The following is a 19,185-nucleotide window of genomic DNA, read 5'->3' as shown; positions in this document are numbered from 1 at the left end:
AACGCTAACTCAAAAATATAACAGCATCCCCATGTTGATTGCAGCATTATTTATAATAGCCAAGATATGGAAATAACCTAGGTGTCCATTGATGAATGAATGGGTAAAGAAAGTGTAGTGTATGTGTATGAATGTACACAAATACATATACATACAATGGAATATTATTTAGCCATAAAAAGAAGGAAATCTTGCCATTTGTCACAATATGGAACGATCTTGAGGGCATTATGCTAAATAAAATAAATCAGATAGAAAAGGCAAATACTGTATGATCTCATTTATTTGTGGAATCTAAACAAAACAAAAACCAAAAAAAAATTTAAAAAAACCCAAACTCATAGATAGAGAACAGATGAGTGGTGAGAGTGGGTAGAAATTATAGGAGGGGCTCAAAAGGTGCAAACTTCCAGTTATAAAATAAATAAGTCCTAAGGATTTAATGTATAACATTGTGACTATAGTTAATAATACTTTGTCACATAATTTGAAAATTACTGAGAGTAAACCCTAAAAATCCTCATCACAACAACAACAAAAAACTTTTTGTAATTATGATGACAGATGTAAAGTAGACTTACCGCGGTAATCATTTTGCAATGTATAGAAATATCATTATGTCATGCACTTGAAACTAATATATTGCTATATGTATATCTTATATCTCAATTTGAAATATAAAAGCAAGGAAAGGATTTTAATCATGGCTTTTTGGAAGAATCACCCAGCTATGGGTGAATAATAGGTTATGAGGCGAGAAGCCAGTAAGTTGACTATAGTAATAGCCCTGGCCAGAGATGCTGATGATCTCACCTAAATCAGTGGGTAAGGAGTGGTGACCACAGAAGAGAAGGAGGAAAGGATCAGTAGTTAGGTAGCTGAATGGAAATGAAGACTGTGAAAGTGTTTTAAAATTCTCTTTATCCTTTTCTTTCAAAAAATCTTTTTAACACTGTATAATATTAATGTAACTCTGAAACACATTGAGCAAATGAAGCCCTGTGATCATGCTACTCAATATATGAGTGAGATTACCAGGGACTATGAAACTGGCTATTAGCTCCTACTCCTTTGCATCTGTGCCCTTCCCTATTCAAAACAAACAAAACTATTCTGAATTTTTAATTTATCACTCAGAATTTTGTTTTTAACACTTATCTGTATTGGTGCCATGATGGTGATTTATTAATTTCCATAGCAATATATTCCATGCTATTAATGTACCATTAATTCACGAGGTACCTGAATGTCTCAGTCCATTGAGCATCCGACTCTTGATTTTGGCTCAGGTCATGATCTCAGAATCGTGAGATCGAGACCCACCTCAGGCTCTGGGCTCAGCAGCAGAAACTCTCTTCCCCTAACTGGTTCAAAAATTTTTTTTTAATCTTTTTAAAAATATGCCATTCATTCACTTACCAAATACTTATTGTATGCCCAAGATGTCACAGGCATTTTTTTAGGTACTAGAATGGAATAGTTAGGGGAAAAAAATTGACAATTCAAAGCAAATTACCAAACTCTGCCTTACTAGAGGTTACATTCTCACAATCATATTTTCTTCACTCAGTCTTTGGTTTATGGACATTTGTTTCAGGATTTTTCTTCTGACAGAAGTGTCTTATGCTTATCTCCTGAATCAAATGGACACAAGTTTCTCTAATATTCCTAAAAATGGAATTAGTCATTGTGAGTTAGGTAAATGCTCAAATTTGGAAGATAATGTCAAACTATTTCCAGTTTATCCATGTTCCACTACCAGCACGATGCTGGAACTCAAACAGGCTCCCATTATTTCATGATCCCTACAACTCTGATTTTGTCAGATTTCTTCATTTCTGCAAATCTAATGGGTATAAAATGGTATCTTATCAGGAACTTCATTTGCATTTCACCAATTATCAAAGAAATTGAATGTATTTTCATATTCTTTTTGGCTTCTGTGTATCTCCTTCTGCCTTTCCTTTTCTGTGAGATGCCTCTTCATATCTTTTTGTGATTTTTCTATTGAGTAATTATCTTTCTCTTTTTATTCCAGACAGTAAATATCCATTGATAGTATGTAACAGACATAATAGGTCTGATATATAGCCACCTTATAAAACTCTCTTACTAATTTAAAAATATGTATCAAGATACTTGGTGGCTCTCTACATAAGCAATCTTATCACCTAGAAATAATGAGAGTTTTGGAAGTAATAATCTAGAAATAATAATAGTTTGGGGGGCATCCCCCTCCCACTTTTGCTCTCTCTCTCTCTCAAATAAACAAATAAATCTTTTTATAAAATGAGAGTTTTGATTCTTACTATCCTTTATACCTTTTTATTTATTTTTGTTGTATTCTTACTTAGCTGGTATCTCCAGTTGTATGTATCTTCCCCAGATTTTGCCTTCTCTTTTCATTTTCTCCATGACTTTATTTAGTTGACATCTATTATCAATCTAAGGTACCGAATCAATCTTTTATTTCCTGGTTAGTTTTTGTGTATATGTATCTTCAAAATTCGTTGGAACTTGTTCATGGAATAGTACATGGGCAATTTGTGCAAATTATCTACATGTTCTCAAAAAGAATGTGTGTTTTCTAACCAATTGGGTGTCAGGTTTAGTAACGTAGTATTTAATCAGACTTTTCTCCATCCTCTTTATTTTCACCTTTTGGACTCTTTGGAGATAGCCTTGACCTTCTTATCACTTCCTTTTAACCTCCTCTTTTATATCATCTATCTTCTTATTTCTCTGTGTTGTCCTGGGTAGTTTCTTTAAATCAAACAAATCAACAGTAGGGATTTTCTGAAAAGGTGTTGTGGAAAAACAAGCAAAACAGGGCAAGATATCTGAATCAATTTGCCAGTTTATTAATTCTGTCTTCATCTTGTTTAACCCACTATTAAACATATTCATTGAAGTAATAATGTCAAAAAGAGTATTTTTCATTTCTAAAATTTAAAGTTTATACTTTATTAAATCTGCCAAGACATTTTTCTAGTCTATGTTACTAGTTCAATTTGAATTTTTATTTCTTTAAATATTTAATATATAATTTTTATGTATCTTATATTGGATGACCACAATATCTTAAGATTTGGGTATTTTAAATATGTTGTTCATTGTTTTTGCTAACTTTGTCAGTTTTCTTGTTCTTTTTGTGTCCTTTAATTAGGATTGCATTTTTATTTGATCTTATTCCATGGTAATCCCTGGAACCTAAATAGATTGTATTTTCCACCAAAGAATGTTTGATGAGAACCTGAGAGTTTTAGGGGATACCATATGTCCCTATTTAATATAGAGAGGAGATGTTTAGATTTATCTCAGCCATCTCCTGCTGGCACAAGGCTTGATCTCCTTGAAGCACTATTGGGTTTTAACATTTCTTGCCCTCTGGGCAAATCCTGCATTTTTACCTTGCTTAATGTGTATCAGACTCTTACTCTATATAGCACATAGCTTTTGCTTTGTTTTGGGGGAGAGACAATAAAAATGTACCATTGGAGATTTTCTTTGCTTCCTGCAAATCCTAGTAATGATAAATTCATTTTATCCAGAATCTACTTGTTTTGTAGAAGGAGGACCATTTAGAGTCTTTAATCTGCCTTTACTGCTATAAGTGAAACAAGTTCAGGATGTTACCTTAAACATTAGAGTGTTTGCTAATACTGGTCTTTGACAATAGAAACACAGGGGGAGAATAATATGTGGCCAGTTCCATTTGAGATGTATTGAATTTGAGATGTCTGTGACACCCACATGCATATGTTAAGTCAATAGATGAATATTTGGGTCAGAAATCCAAAAGAGAGATGTGTATTGTTGGTATCGATTTATGTAAATCAACATAAAGATGTGAATTGAAATGATGGGTGAAAATTGCTAGTGAGAATGCATATAGCAAAAAGATTAGTCAAGAAAGATCTATAAGAACTACGAACACATAATAGACAAAAATAAAAAGGAAATAAAGGAGTTATAAAAAGCTATCAGAAAACTGGTGAGAATATGTGTCACAGAACCCAAAACTAGAAAGTGGACAGCTGTGTCACATGCTGTGAGATATGAAGAATAAAGACGATTTTGTGCATAAGGAGATATTAGAACCACCAGCATAAGAAATTTCAATAAGGTTGTATTGGATACATTTTCATAAGTGGGGGAAATGAGAGTCTGTGAAGACCAGGGCAGACCAATCTCTCTGGAAGTATGACTGAATGGAAGGAAAAGTAGAGGAACGTCAGGATGCATTGTGGAGGAGGAGGAGGACTGAGTTTTTAAAATAAGATTGGGCATGCTTGAGTGTGTTTAAGTGCTAATGGGAACAAGGCAGTAGAAAACTCAAGATTGAAAACATTGAAGAGAAAGGATGATATTAAATGAGCAAACTCACCATACCTGAGTAAGTGGGCTAAATTGGGCCAGAGTAGAGGTAGAGAGAATAGCTAATAATACTGAGACCCATCCATTATTACAGAAAGAAAGAGGGATAGGTCGGTGTAGATTCAAGCAAGGATGCTGATTTGTGAAGAAATGTAGAGTTCTTGCTGATGATTCTTATCAAGGAAATAAAAGGTGAGCCCATGGGGTAATACTGGAAGAGGCATTATGGGATTATAGTTTTCAGTAGAGTGGAGAGGGTTTGAAATTGATAGGACAGGGGGATGCCTGGGTGGCTCAGTGGTTGAATACCTCCCTTCTGCCCAGGGTGTGATCCCGGAGTCCCCTATCGAGTCCCACATCAGGCTTTCTGCATGGAGCCTGCTTCTCCCTCTGCCTGTGTCTCTGCATCTCTCTCTCTCTGTGTCTCTCATGAATAAATAAAATCTTTAAAAAAAAAGAAAAGAAAAATAAATTGATACAGTGATGGCAGAGGATACCAGCAAAGCAGGGCAGTGTTGCCAAGCATCACGGAAAGCCCACTAAGGCCCAGGAGGTACATTTACGGAGCTCCCGGTGGTCGGAGTGGGGGTGGGGGAGGCTCTGTGATTGTCCTCCAGCTGCTCCTGGCTTAGTTACAGGCAGGGAAAAGGCAGATTTTTTTTTTTTTTTTTTTTTTTTTTTTTTTTTTACTCCATTCGGTATTGGGGATTTTCTGAAAAGGTGTTGTGGAAAAACAAGCAAAACAGGGCAAGATATTTGAAGGAATTGAAAAGAGAGGTTGAAGTGAGGCGGGAAGGAGATTGAAGGGTGAAAATCATTGCACTTGGGCTTCCTGTTTATTCAAAGGAGAAGCAAAAAGATATATGGGAAGACTGTAAAGAGGACAATTGGATCTATGATCTCAAACAAAACTATCTCCATCTGCTGATGAGGTCCAGCTGTGGGGGTGATAACTGATGTGGAGTTAGCGAGGAGACCATTCGGCCACTGGGGCTGAAAAGATGTGGGCACCTATGTTTGGAGAATTGAATGACCCCTAGGATATTGGGAGCTGAAGTAAGGAAGAAACCTGTATCATATCCCATTAGTAAAAAAGGAAGCCATCTCGGGAACTTTTGCTGAATTAGTGATTAGTGCAGTGTACTTCATTAAGGACAATAGAAGTTTAAGAACGGAATTGGTTAAAGGATGCCCAGTGGCTCAGTGATTGAGTCTGCCTTCCGCTCAGAGCATGCTCCCCAGATCTTGGGATTGAGTCCTGCATTGGTCTCCCCGCAGAGAGCCTGCTTCTCCCTCTGCCTATGTCTCTGCCTCTCTCTCTCTCTCTCTCTCTCTCTGTGTCTCTGTGTGTGTGTGTGTGTCTCTCATGAATAGATAAAGTTTTTAATTTAAAAGAAAGGAATTTATTTAGTAATAATTTTCAAAAGTGAGATGAGTACCGCCCAGGTGCAGACTAGTTATCTTCCACTTAAGACCTACCAACAGGATAGAGTCCTTTGAAGAACAAAGAGGTGAGGACAAACAGCAGCTTCTAAACCGTAAAAGTTTGGGTGTTGGAGATCGTTGCTGCTGAAGGTCAGAGTATTTATTTTTGCAGGCTCTAAATAAAAAATAAAATATGCATGTTTTCCTGGTATCTTCAGTCTAGCTCTACTAGGGAGAAATAAGCTAAATGATTGCAGGAGAGCCATTCAATCTTTTGCTTGGCTGGTTTTGAATAGTTCATAAAAGAAAACAAAACTTTTAAATATTCTTTGAACCTGTGATGGATTCCTTTTGACAGAATAAAGTAATATGGAGCATTTACCAAACTTTTAATATTTAACATTACCGGTTTGAATTGCATTCTTTCTCCACATCCCTAACCGTGTTTTCAATCTTCTCTTTATGCACGCATTTTCTTCTTGTATGAACTTCTCCCTCTTGACATCATGTCTTTTATAAATAAATTGGTATAAAATGTAGGGCAAGATAAAGAGTAATGTGAGAGGTTAACTGCAGGAATGATGAAATCCAAGTATCTGAAGGTGGAAATGCTTTGCTATATCCAGTTTTTTCCTCATCTATTTTGTATACTTTGTAAATTATTATAATCTACAAATACTGCCCTATACAAAAATAACTGCTTCCTCATCTTGATCTGAGAGCCTTTTGTGTTTCACAACCCAACTTCTTTGATGTGACTTTTTTAAATGCATGTACAATCACTCTTAAGTTGTTTTCTCATTTGTTTCTCTTATTAGTCCAAAGAGAAGATGTGTGAGAACACAGAGCCAATGGAAAGTTCTTCTCAAACCACCACAACTGTACAAGCAACAACCACAAAATTCAGGGTCTTAACGACCACCAGAAGAGCAGTGACATCCCAGCTGCCCACCAGCCTGCCCACAGAAGGTGCTCTAGATATTTTTGCTCTTTTTCTGAGGGAAGAAAAGTTGACATGTGCAGGAGTAGTTCTCTAGAAGGAAAGTAATTCTTTGGCAAATTGTATTTCTAAAGGGGAAAAGACAAAATTATTATGGAATAAAAATATGTGTTGGGATTCTTTTAATGTATAGTGCCTTTTATTAAGATTTAGCTTTTACTATGATCCTGGCTCTTTGTCCTCCCTAAAAAAGAAATAGAGATGTCCTTTTGTATTGCCAAATTTTATTGTAACTGAATTCAACATTTCAGTCATAGGAGAGAAAGGCAAAATGCATATGGAGAAAATAGGTAATTCTATTTATACACAGTTCTAATATTTACCTTAATACAGACAATAAAATGTGTTTGTCTATAATCTATAGAGGGGCACTGTGTATGTCACAGAAATTGTCTTGAAAAACATTTCCTCTACCAGGGAAGACAAAAATACTAGAGAATACATAGGCACAACTCATTGGGGGAAGAAGGTATATCAGCCAAAATATAGGCATTTATCCTGAGTCGTACCCCTAAGGAGAAAAATGAGGCTAGTTGGCCAAGAGTAAGCTTTGAGGGGAAAAAATGGTCTTACTTATTTAGGGTCATAAACCTTGCTTTCATTTGAATAATAAATTAAACTTGAAAGTTTTGCTTTTAATTGAAATTTAATTGGATATTGGAAAAAAAGTTAACTGGAATAAAGTTATAAAATGATATGAGGACAGCTGCTAAATACATTCTATTGCTTTTAAAACCAACATTATATTTTAATCCATATTATTTTGGGTTGTTTATATAGCCTGTGAAATATTTCTGTAGTTGAATCCTACCCTGTGAAAATATCCCTTAAATTTGAATATTATTCTTTAGACTAAAATATAATCACTGAAAATTTAAAAAAAGGCATGCTGATTTGTTCCTTTTGTTCATTATGGGCGTGGTCTTTTCATATATGATTTTGGTCATATTTATTAGCAATAAATAAGCATTTAACTTTTGAAGTTAAATTTGTAAATATTGAAAGATCTATTCTAGTTAATTTGGAATTCTCTTGATTTTGATTTTTTAAAATGAATAAAGAAGGCCATAACTAGAGTTTAATTACAGTAAGTTACTTTAGAAAATTAAAAATAGTGCATTTTAAGTTAAAATTATCTATACTTTTCCCAAGATCTTAAAAATCTTATAATACTTTACTAAGGTTTTGATCTTAACAATCTTAGTAAGAAATCTTAGTACTACCTCATGTAAACTAGCACTTTGCTCTCATTGCACTGGAAATTAACTAAGATATTGAAATCTATTCCTGTTATAAAAAGGCATTAGTAGACAATTATATTAGTCATCAGATTTATGCACCATTAAAAATTATTTTTGTTACAATAACTTTGAATTTCTCTTCCAGATGATACCAAGATAGCACTACATCTAAAAGATAATGGAGGTAGGAATTGATATTTTTCTTTTATTAATATCTTTAGATACTAATTAATTTCATTTGTTTAAATATGAAAAAGGATTTGTGGGCTTCTAATATAGAGTGAGGTTGTATTTCAATCTCCGTTGATATATAACATGGGAAGAATTTAATGCTTGCCTTGAAAATTGATATGGTTTCAATGGTGGAATGAAATTCGAATCTGTGTGTTTGCCTGTAAAACTGCGGGACACCAATGACCAATTATTAAGTGAAAATTTATCCACACATGTTGCTCTTCTTTTTTGCACTATTGCTGAGTTTAATTGTATTTTGAGTACCTACACGGCACAGGTATCAGGTTCAAATGGATTTTTTTTCCCTCTAGTTGAATACTCAATATTCTTTATAAATAAAACTAAGAAATAGAACAATATGGAAATATACATCATAGGCCTTTTTATCTTTTATGTGAAGCAAGGGACAAAAATTAAATATGCAAAAAGAACATTTAGGTGGTTACATACTTCACATTTTTCTAAGACAATTGACAGCTAACTATAATGGTGCTTGAAAATTGGAGGAAGAAAAGTTTTACCGAAATAAGACTGTGAATATTGCCTAATATAAAATATTGCCTAAACTTTTAAAAGTAGTTCTTTTTCTATTAAACTATGTTAGCTTATATGTGCTTCTCTATCGTAGTTTCCTGGATCTTGATAAAAGAGATTTTTTTTATCATTAATTGTTTATTCAACTCAAGAAGGCGAGGTGATCCTCTTCTTAGCAACCTCTTTTATGCAAATGTGGCCACACTGTGACATTAATCTAGACACAGTTTTACTTTTGCAGCCCCAGCTGATTTTGTAAGTAAGTCAAAATGAGATTTTTTTTTTAAGGGATTTTTTTTCTTTTAGTAACAGTAGGGAATATTTTCTAAATTACTCAGCCTGGGATACGTAACAAATACTTCAAAACTTTGATGTTTTCTTAGGTGACTGTATGATAAGATATATATACCATATCTATATTTAAATTTAATATCAAACCATTTGAAAGATAAGCTGCTTAGCCTCTTCATATAATCATTATTACATCAATTATCCATTGCCTTAGGTCTGTCTCTTAATGTTTTATTTCATTGATTCCTTACTTATTATTCTATTAATGATATAAATGGATGTTTACAGATGACCATTTGCAACATATATGCAAACTAGAAATAAGTTAAAATCTTAGCACTTGAGAGCACTTTAACAGTTCCCCAGTTCAGAATTTCTCAGAGCAGCATGCACTTAGCTTCATGTGAACAGAAGTTTTAAACACCAAAGTAAGATATTACCTTATTTGAGGGAGAATAGTATGACATGAATGAAATGGAGGAGAGGTTCCCAAGAGACCTCTGTTATATTTGTTACATTTAATTCTTAAAGTGGGTAGTGGTTTCATTTCTATGCTTTCTTTTCTCTTTTCTCTAAATATTTAGAATAAATATTCTGTAATGGCTACAGAAAACTCAAAAGATTCATGTGAATAAATAGCTATGAGATACTCTGGATGAAAGGAAATTAAAGAAGTTTCTTTCCTGTTCAAAACTTTTAATGTTCGTTTGTTTATTCATTCATTAATTCCTGCCAAATGCCTAAGTGCAGGACACTGTTACATGCTTGGAGCCATCATAAGTGAACAAAACTTAGCCAAATCCCCTGCTTTAAAGGAGCATATATTCTAAAGAAACTTCAAAATAATGATAAAGATTTAGTATCTGGCATTTCTTGACAATTTGGTCATAAAAACTTTCTATAAGTTTCATCTTGTGGACTTAATGTTTTGTGAAATACACTTTGGGAAATCGTTCCCTAAAATATTACCAATTATTCCAAGGAAAATCCTTAGTTTTGTTTAGTGCAGCAAAGCAAAGAATCCTAGAACTTTGAAGATTTTCTTAATGCAGTGCGTTAGAACTACCTTATGATGTTGACAAGTCAAGTGAAGTAAGTTCCTGATGTAAATGGAAGACGTTTTTCATTTTTGTTATCCTAGAGAAATAGACTGTTGACTTTTCAGATGATAATTAGATCATTAACACGCAGCATGTATCCCCCAGAATTCCAAAATATTGCAATAAGACTTTAGCTGTGTCTAAATACTGGAACTCATTTCATGTATAGGGTTGTTTATGAAGCACTTTTTCTAAAAGTACAGTTAGAGCAGACCAACCTAACCAGAATTAAGATAAATGTTCCTTCAGGGCACCTCGGTGGGTCAGTCTATTAAGCATTTGTCTTCAGCCCAGGTCATGATATCTGGGTCCTGGGATCCATTCTCTCTCTCTCTCTCTCTCTCTCTCTCTCTCTCAATCTCTCAAGTAAATAAATAAAATCTTAAAAAAAAAAAAAAGTTCTTTCAAAACCGTACTTAAGGGAAATTACACATTACTTTTTATAGTACCTTCATTAAGATTGCATGCTTTCATTGTTTTTATCTTATGGAATTTGAAGATGCAAGGAAGAATTGCCAATTTAAATCTAACTTGATTAGTTGATTAAACATGTTGAAAACAGAATTCGGAATTGTCCTCCCTTTCCCCATCCAGGTAAACATTTTTGCAAGATGGAGCTAATAATGAAAAAGGATGCCTAATGTAAATGTTTTCTCACATTTATTGAGAATTTTTTTAAAAGCAGGCTAATAAATTTTTGTAATTTGCTATGTATTGTTGCAAAGAAATTTAGCACATTTTATTTCTTGATTTAATTTAATTTAATTTGCTGTTTGTAAAAGCATTTTTTTTTCTAAAAGCATTTTAATTTAAGGGTCTGTACTTTTCTGGAAAAAAAAAGGATGACATTTTTCAAAATAGTATGTAGCTAGAAGCTAATGATGCTGCTTTTAGATATTGGATTGCCTTGGCTCTCAGTCTTTCTGGAACATTTCTTTGGGTTAAAATAGTTGATTTTCTGGTGAAATCCATAGCTGACATGATTATACATTCGCTTTCCAGGAGATTTTCATTCATCTTTGATATGAGAGTAGAAAACACTTCTGAGCAGCTGGTCACCAAAGGCACACAACAGAGTTTCTCATTCACAGCATCCAAACTGAGTTCCAGTCTACTAAATCACTCATAATGAATCTTCAATTGTGAATTGAGTTTCCTGCTACCTTTAGAGTAGAACAAGGTAGAGCTTCTGGAAGTTTCAGGCTAGTTTTTGGGTTGGGGAAGTTTTATTAGGCTTAAGGGTTGAGTGGAAATTTTAAGACCTATGTACAATTTGGAGACAAGAACGTGAAAAAACCTAAACAAAGAGAATGGTATCTAACGGGTGCACACCCCACTTGGTGAGGTATAGCATGGATTGATTGTGGATGGTGGAATACAAAAACTTAGAAGAGCCAATTTAGGGACCTCTGGGTGGCTCAGTGGTTAAGCGTCTGCCTTTGGCTCAGGGCATGATCCTGGAGTCCCAGGATCAAGTCCCACATCGGACTCCCTGCATAGAGCCTGCTTCTCCCTCTGCCTATGTCTCTGCCTCTATGTGTGTGTGTCTCATGAATAAATAAATAAATCTTAAAAAAAAAGAAGAGCCAATTTAAAGATAGCATTTTATCTCCAGCTATACAACTATCTCCAAATAGTTGGAGGAGAAAAAAAAATAGTTGGAGGAAGAGGAGGATAAAAAGAAAAAGAGGAGGAAAAAGAAGTCTGTGTTGAGTGTTTACTATATTCCTTAGCAGTGTTCTAAATGCTGTAATGTATTTACCTAATTTAATTCATGCAACACCCCTGTGAGCTGATCCTATTATTATTCTCACTTTATAGCTGAGGAAATGAAGGTACAGAAGGGTTATGTTACCTGGCTAGAATGTGGCACACCTGGGGTGTGACTCTATTTAATAATAGAGATTCCTTAATACAGACTCCAAGTCCTGACAACCTCTCAGTATTACTGTTCTCTTTTTTTTTTTTTAATTTTTATTTATTTATGATAGTCACACACAGAGAGAGAGAGAGAGGCAGAGACATAGGCAGAGGGAGAAGCAGGCTCCATGCACCGGGAGCCCGACGTGGGATTCGATCCCTGGTCTCCAGGATCGCGCCCTGGGCCAAAGGCAGGCGCTAAACCACTGCGCCACCCAGGGATCCCCTTACTGTTCTCTTATAGTACAGATCTCTTAAATCAAGCTGCCAAAAAAGGAAATGCCACCATAAAGGATTTTACTTACTCTTACTATATTATTTTTCCTTATCTGTAATAACTGATGATACTTATAAGTGTTTAGAAGTGTTTTCCTGTGTGATTACGCAGTAGTTTCCATTTTATCATTTCTATCAAAATCACAACGCATTGATTCTCCTGTGTAACTGAGTAGTGGTCTGAATCACAGCCATGTTCTCCAAACTACAGCGCTACTCTGTGTTTATGTTCAAATCTAATTTAAAATTCTTTCAGGCTTCTAGGTTTCTCTAGAAATTCAGGTTTAATTTACCATGAAGGGGTTTCTACAGTGTGTTTTTTAAATATATGTATTTCTGTGAATAATGATTACAAACATTTAAAAATCACTTCTTTGGGTTTCCAAATCCTAGCAAAAACTTATTAGAGGAGTAACATTTCTAAGGAATGACCTAGCTATATATTATTGTAGGTATAACTATTAAATTCCTTCTTTGGCATTTGATTAGGTTGCTTCCAAATGACACTCACCACCTAAATAGAAATGTAAATGTCTTCAAGATGCTAGCTGGATAAAATTATATCTACAGCTGAAAAGAAGTTTGCAAGTTGGATCAATGGCAGGGTCCTTTAATTAAGTAAAATCTTCAACCAGATTCAACTCAGTTGGGCAAATTGAATTGTACCATTCTGCTACACTGCAGATGTTAAAATTATTTTAAGCTCTAAAATCTTCTGATTTGATTTTATTATTTAAAATGTGTTGACTGAGGGGTGCCTGGGTGGCTCAGTCAGTTGAGCATTCAACTTTTGATTTTAGCTCCAGTCATGAGCTCTCTGGGTTATGAGATTGAGCTCCAAGTCAGGCTCTCTGCTGGGCATGGAGCCTGCATAGGATTCTCTCTCTCCCTTTCCCCCTGCCCCTCTTTCACTCTTTCCCCTCTCTAAAAAAAATGATAAAAAAATAAAAAATAAATGTAACAGCATTCCAGAGAGCATTAATGTATTATGCAGATGGCACTGTGCTTGTCATTTATTCATATTGCTATGATTTTTGCTCCACCTGGTTTCTGAAAGGCTGCATTCTTGACTCAGAAGGTGGTGTTCCCATCAAAGAGATGCTGGAATAGCTACATTAAGCAGTGTGCAGAACATGATTGAGTTAATTCTGAGATACAAATCTGCAAAGTGGTTGATTTCCAGGAGAAAATATAGATATACTTTGAATAAGCTACTATGAAATGGCTGGTCTAAATTCTGATTCTGTTGTGTTTAGTTTCTTGTTTCTGAACATATCCCGAGACTTTTCATCCAAAGATAAAATGTTAGAACGTTATTCTGACTTTTTCACTAGAATACATCTAAGGTTATATTTTTATTACCTAGTCCGTAGTGACAGATCAAGTGTCTAGTGTTTCATTTATCATTCAGTCGAATTGTTTTTTGGCTTTAATACATAAATCATCAAAGTAACATATCTTTCATTTTCCCCCACCTTCCCTTGCTATTTTTTTCATCTACTTCTTTCACATAGATCATAGTCTTGTAAAGAAAGAGAAACTGTTATTTCCTTTTGACGGGCTATTGAATATCTATCACTTTCTGTTTCTAAAAACTGTAAAGTATCTTGACATTTGGTTTTTATCTTTTGCTTTGTTTGGCTACTTTTCATGGTAGCACTAAGTCTATTCTAAGTATATGTGTGCCATAATAGTGAAAATGTCTAATACTGCAGAATGTGATTTTGAATATCCCCTAGGATTAAGAGTTTCTTTCCTAAAATTGCATCCAAAGTAGTGGATCCCAACTTTTTTTGTACATTAGAATGACCTGGTTATTCTCATCTAACTTTATTATTCCAGTTTATAAAAACCCCAGTGGTCAGACTGTTCTTCAAACCAATTAAATTTGAACTTCTGGAGCGGGGATTTAGGCATCAATATTTTTTAACCCTTCAGGTGATCCCATGTAAAGTTGACCTGTGAACAAGTGTTTTGATTCAATGCTTCATAAATATTAAGGAGCATCAGAATCACTAGGTGAAGAGGGAGTCTAGTAAAATGTGTTTTCTGCTATAGTAGTTTTAGGATAGAACCCAAACCTTGGCATTGCATTTCTAAAAGCTCTCAGATTATGCAGACACCACCAGTTCACAGACCACACTCTGAGTATCAGGAATTAAGTGAATTCTTTATTTCTTTGTGCCAGAGTCCCCAAAGTAAGTGACATATCTTACTCTGAATCTACCCATTGGTACTCACCTATATCTCACGACTCCCATAAAACATTTCAATTGATGACAATAAATTATCTCTGTATCCATGTAGAGAATGCATCTTGCTCAGCAATAATAGGGGACCCTAAAGCATTATGTCTGTTATATCATTAATAGAAAATTAGTCCACTTTAGCTGTTGCAAAATTATTTTAGTAAAGATAATTACGCTTTCTATATTTTGCTGAACCATGTGAAATTGCTTGTTGTTGTTGTTTTGTTTTTTTACCATTTTGACCTACAAATATTGCAATTTCATTGTTCAATCTAATAGTTTAAAAATCATTTTCCAGCATAGGAAAAGAAAAAGAAAATCACTTTGGAATATAATTTTTCCTTTTTATGTTGATTTGTAGATAGAATTTAAAGAGTTTGTGCTGAGGATAGGACATAAAACAAAATGATAAAGCAGAACCTCTTAGGAGACACATGGATACATGGTTTTAAAGAGGTACCTCCAAATACACTTTCCATTTGCCATTGACAAAATGTCTTACTTTATATCTTTCTCTGATTGATACATACCTTCTTTTCTGTGCTCATCTCCTATATAATTTTCTATCTATCCTCTTTTTGTCAGAAACCTAGCCTTGGGGATCTCTTGTTAGAAGAAAGAAGCTCCCATATACCATTATATTTTGGAACCTGTGATTTATGAGAGGCCTCAAGAGCAGTTTTTGTGTTACCCAATATTTCTTGTTACCCTTCCTGGGGCAAATGTGTAAAAAGTTATTGCAAATTTTTTAGTATGACTTATCTAGTGATGATCATAGTTAATTGCCTTGTGCTGCTAATATATATGTCACTAGAAAATTAACTCTTATGTTGATTTGATTAGACTTGATGTCATTTATTCAGGAAACATTTCTTAAATACTGTGTGCCTGGCCCATTGGTAAATGATGGAGATACAAAGATAAAAAAAGACTGGTACTTGCCATAAAGAAGCAAGTGTACTAGTGGGATGACATAAAGAAATAAACCAATAATTAAATGTGGTGTGAAAAGTACAATAGACTCAGGGAAAGCTGTGAAGGCAGAGAAAAGTCATTTAAACAAAGCTAAAATAATGAGAAAGATTCTCAGGAGAGATACTTGATCCAAGTTTTGAAATATACATAGGATTTGTGTAGAAAAGGGACAGAAAAATGACACTTCAGCAGAGGGATCAGCAAAGACAGAAGTTCAGTAGCATGAGACATCAAGATCTTTTTGAGTAACTAAAGAGTCACCACATTTTATTTGGCTAGGGTAAAGATGTACACAGATGGTAAAGGATGGTGAGATTGAGAGATAAGTAGGGGCTTTAGCACTCATAGCCTTTTATGCCAGGCAAGAGAGTCTAAATTTTATCCAGAAATATTGGGAACCATTGACGTCATTTAGACAGGAGAGTGCCATGAAAAGTTTTACATGTTTAATAGGTCATTCTTGAGGGATTGTGGGGAACAGAGGGGAAAGGAGTAACCCTGAGGCCAGGAAACTACTTAGGAGATTGTACTAGTAATCCATAAAAGAAATACTGAGAGGCCAGAGTAATGGTTGATAGTAGGAATAAAGAAGAGAAACTGGACATGGGAAGCACTTTATAATGAAGTGAAGCTACATAACTAATATCTGATTGGATGTGTGATTTATGTGATAGAAAGCAACCAAGATGGCTCCCAGGCCTTGCACTTAGTCATATGGATGGATGATGTTACTGTTTAATAGGGGTACCAGAAGAGTACCAGAAGAGGTTTTGGATGGAGGCAATGAATTTAATTTGAACTTACTGACGTTGAAGTATTTGTGGAACATCCAAATGAAGATGTCCAGTGGGCATTTTTCTATGCAAGTCTGAAATTCACTTGAGAAATACAAGCAAAAGATATAAATTTAGGCATCAGCAGCATAGAAATGACAGTTGAAGTTACAAGAGTGAATGAGATCACAGAATGATGGTATAAAAATGAAAAGAGCACAGAACTAAATGGAGTATGCAAGGTTTTGTTTAGAAAATGGCAAAGAGAGATAGCAAGAAAATCAGTAGAGTCTGTTATCACAAAAACCAAAGGGAAGAAAATTTCAGGAGGAAGTAGTGAACAGTGCAATGCTCTAAACAGGCCAAGAGAAAGAAAGAAAGAAAGAAAGAAAGAAAGAAAGAAAGAAAGAAAGAAAGAAAGAAAGAAAAAAAAAAAGAACAGAAAAATGACCATTAGTTTAGGTAATATATTAGCATTTGTTGGACAGTTCTACAATGCACAATTACACAATCCCTAGATAGAATTTGAGAAGTTCACAGGCAATAAGGAAATTGAACTCAACAAAGGCAGGCTACTTTTTCAAGAAATTCAGTGAAAAGGAAAGTAGAGACTTCTGTTGTTTATGATGTCGTTTTATTTTAGGAGCCTATTTACATGTTACAGATATTGAGTAGAAAGAAGAAAAAGAAAAGAGCTGAAAGATGGCCAAGAGTGTTTTAATATGTCTGCAAGTAGGGAGTGGTCAGTCAGCATGGATGAGAGGAGTTAGGTGGGAGGGAGCAGTTGAGAGAAATTCATTTGAGCTTTCTTCTTTCTCAGTGTAGAAGGAGACAAAGTAATATAGGGAACGTAAGTGTGAGAGGTCAGAGTATGGTACCTAGGAGTTGAAAGAACCCATAAAACATTTTCAAGGGTAATGAAAAAAGAGGCTTCTATTAAAGTGTAAAGGACCTGCCTAAGTATATTTGGAGCCCACTGACCTTCAAACATTCTTAAATACTAATTTTTTTCATGTGCTTAAATACTAAATTTTTTCATGTGTGCTTCAATTGCCAAGGCTTATTTCTCATGTAATATGCTGATCTAGTTGAAGAAGGAAGGAAGGGAGGGAAGAAAGATATACTATTTTTAAAAAGATATAATGATTAAAGAAAGTAGTTTAATTCATTCGATGGTAAATTTAATCCTTTTCAATAGGTGGGTTTTCAATGACTTGCTTTTCCATTAAGACTAATTTTCACCTTAGTTATTTTCTGCATGCTCAGGTAATACCATGCAAGATTTTACCTGTATCATGGGTAGTGAAGGCAGGAGTCCTTATTTAACTTGAACCATAATAGTGCTGTAAGTTTCTGTGACCAAATGTTATTATTTGTTACAGTAATGAATTAAAAACTTGTTTGATTAAATTTCAACCATAAGTGACTTTAACACATGTGAACATTATGTTCAGCAACCACTAAAGAAAAAGTACAAAAAATGTAGAGCTAAATTTAAATGAAATTCTAAGAAATATTTGTTTAGGCAGAAGAAGGCAAGAGAGGAGGAAAATGGAGAGAATTAAAATAGAAAAGTAGATCAAATCCAGCTGTACCAATAATTACACTAAATGTAAAGAGAATAATCATTCCAATTAAAAGCATAGATTATCAGACTGACTTTTAAGAAAGCAAGAGCCTCAGTGCGTTATCATGTTACACACATGACAATGTTTAACACCCAAAAAGACAGAACGCTAATACTGATGAGGATATGGTGCACCACAAGTCTTTTACATTGCTAATCAGAGTATGCTATAGTAAAATCACTTTGGAAAACTAACAATTCTATAAAGCTAAACACGTATCTTCCTTTTGATCCAGAAATTCCACTTCCATGTATTTATCCAAGAAAAAACATATCCACAAAAACATTTACAAGAATATTCATACAACTTTATTCATAATTGCCAATAACTGAAAATAGTCCAGATGTTTGGCAATAGAAAAATAAACAAATTGAGTATATTTGTACAGTGGACTACTATTCAGCAGAAATAAAGAACAAACTAGTGATACATGCAATGACACAGATACTTCTGGAAAACATCATGTTAGGCAAAAAAAGCCAATCACTACAGAGTACATACAGTACATGATTCAGTTTGTATGAAATCAATACAGGTGAAATTAATCTACTACAATAGAAATCAGCATAGTGGTTGGCCATCGTGAGGTGGGCTGTGGTTAGAATTGACTGGAAAGGGAGAAAGGAAACTTTCTGGGGACATGAAAATTATTAAAATTTGTTCTATTGTACACTTAAGATCTGTGCTTTCCAAAGCTGCAATTTTATCTCCTTTAAAAGAGAGAAATTTTAATGTGTTTCTCATAAACTAGATAACAATTTTTTGAAAAATCTCATGAATCTTCCAAGCTTCTTGAAATTCTCAACTAAATTTAGAAAGGAAAAAAAGCTTAACCTTAGTGAACCAGCTTCTCTAATTAGTAGACATAAAATTCAACACATCTGATTATTTGATTCATGTTTTGCTTTAAATTATTCTTAGAACCTTCCCATGTAGTTGCTAATAATGATAAAAGTATCTAGCAAGGACTGGGCTGTTTCTGGATGCCAGGCACTTTTCTAAGGGTTTTGTATGTCATCTCAGTTAATCTTTACCGCACCCTATGAAGAACGTACTATTGTAATCCCATTTTACTCCTGAGGCAGGAAGCACTGGGATTTATGTAATCTGTTTAGGGTCCCATGGTTTGTAAGGAATGCAACTGGGCTTTACCACCAAATGA

The 19,185-nt window shown here is 34.5% G+C and overlaps 1 protein-coding gene across 3 annotated transcripts in view; it reads left to right on the top strand.

Annotated features, from left to right (window-relative positions):
- PLXDC2 (plexin domain containing 2) overlaps positions 1–19,185 on the top strand; it is a 510,688-nt gene that overhangs the window by 434,073 nt on the left and 57,430 nt on the right. For all 3 annotated transcript variants that reach the window (XM_072825456.1, XM_072825454.1, XM_072825455.1), the window contains 2 exons: positions 6,621–6,771; positions 8,189–8,227. In XM_072825456.1, the coding sequence (XP_072681557.1) occupies positions 6,621–6,771; positions 8,189–8,227 (190 nt within the window). The remainder of the gene's footprint in view (positions 1–6,620; positions 6,772–8,188; positions 8,228–19,185) is intronic.

The sequence above is a fragment of the Canis lupus genome, chromosome 5 (genome assembly GCF_048164855.1).
Source record: "Canis lupus baileyi chromosome 5, mCanLup2.hap1, whole genome shotgun sequence".
In the NCBI taxonomy this organism is placed as follows: Eukaryota; Metazoa; Chordata; class Mammalia; order Carnivora; family Canidae; genus Canis; species Canis lupus.
The sequence above is the reverse complement of the archived record's forward strand: the minus strand, read 5'-3'. Positions and strand labels throughout refer to the sequence as shown.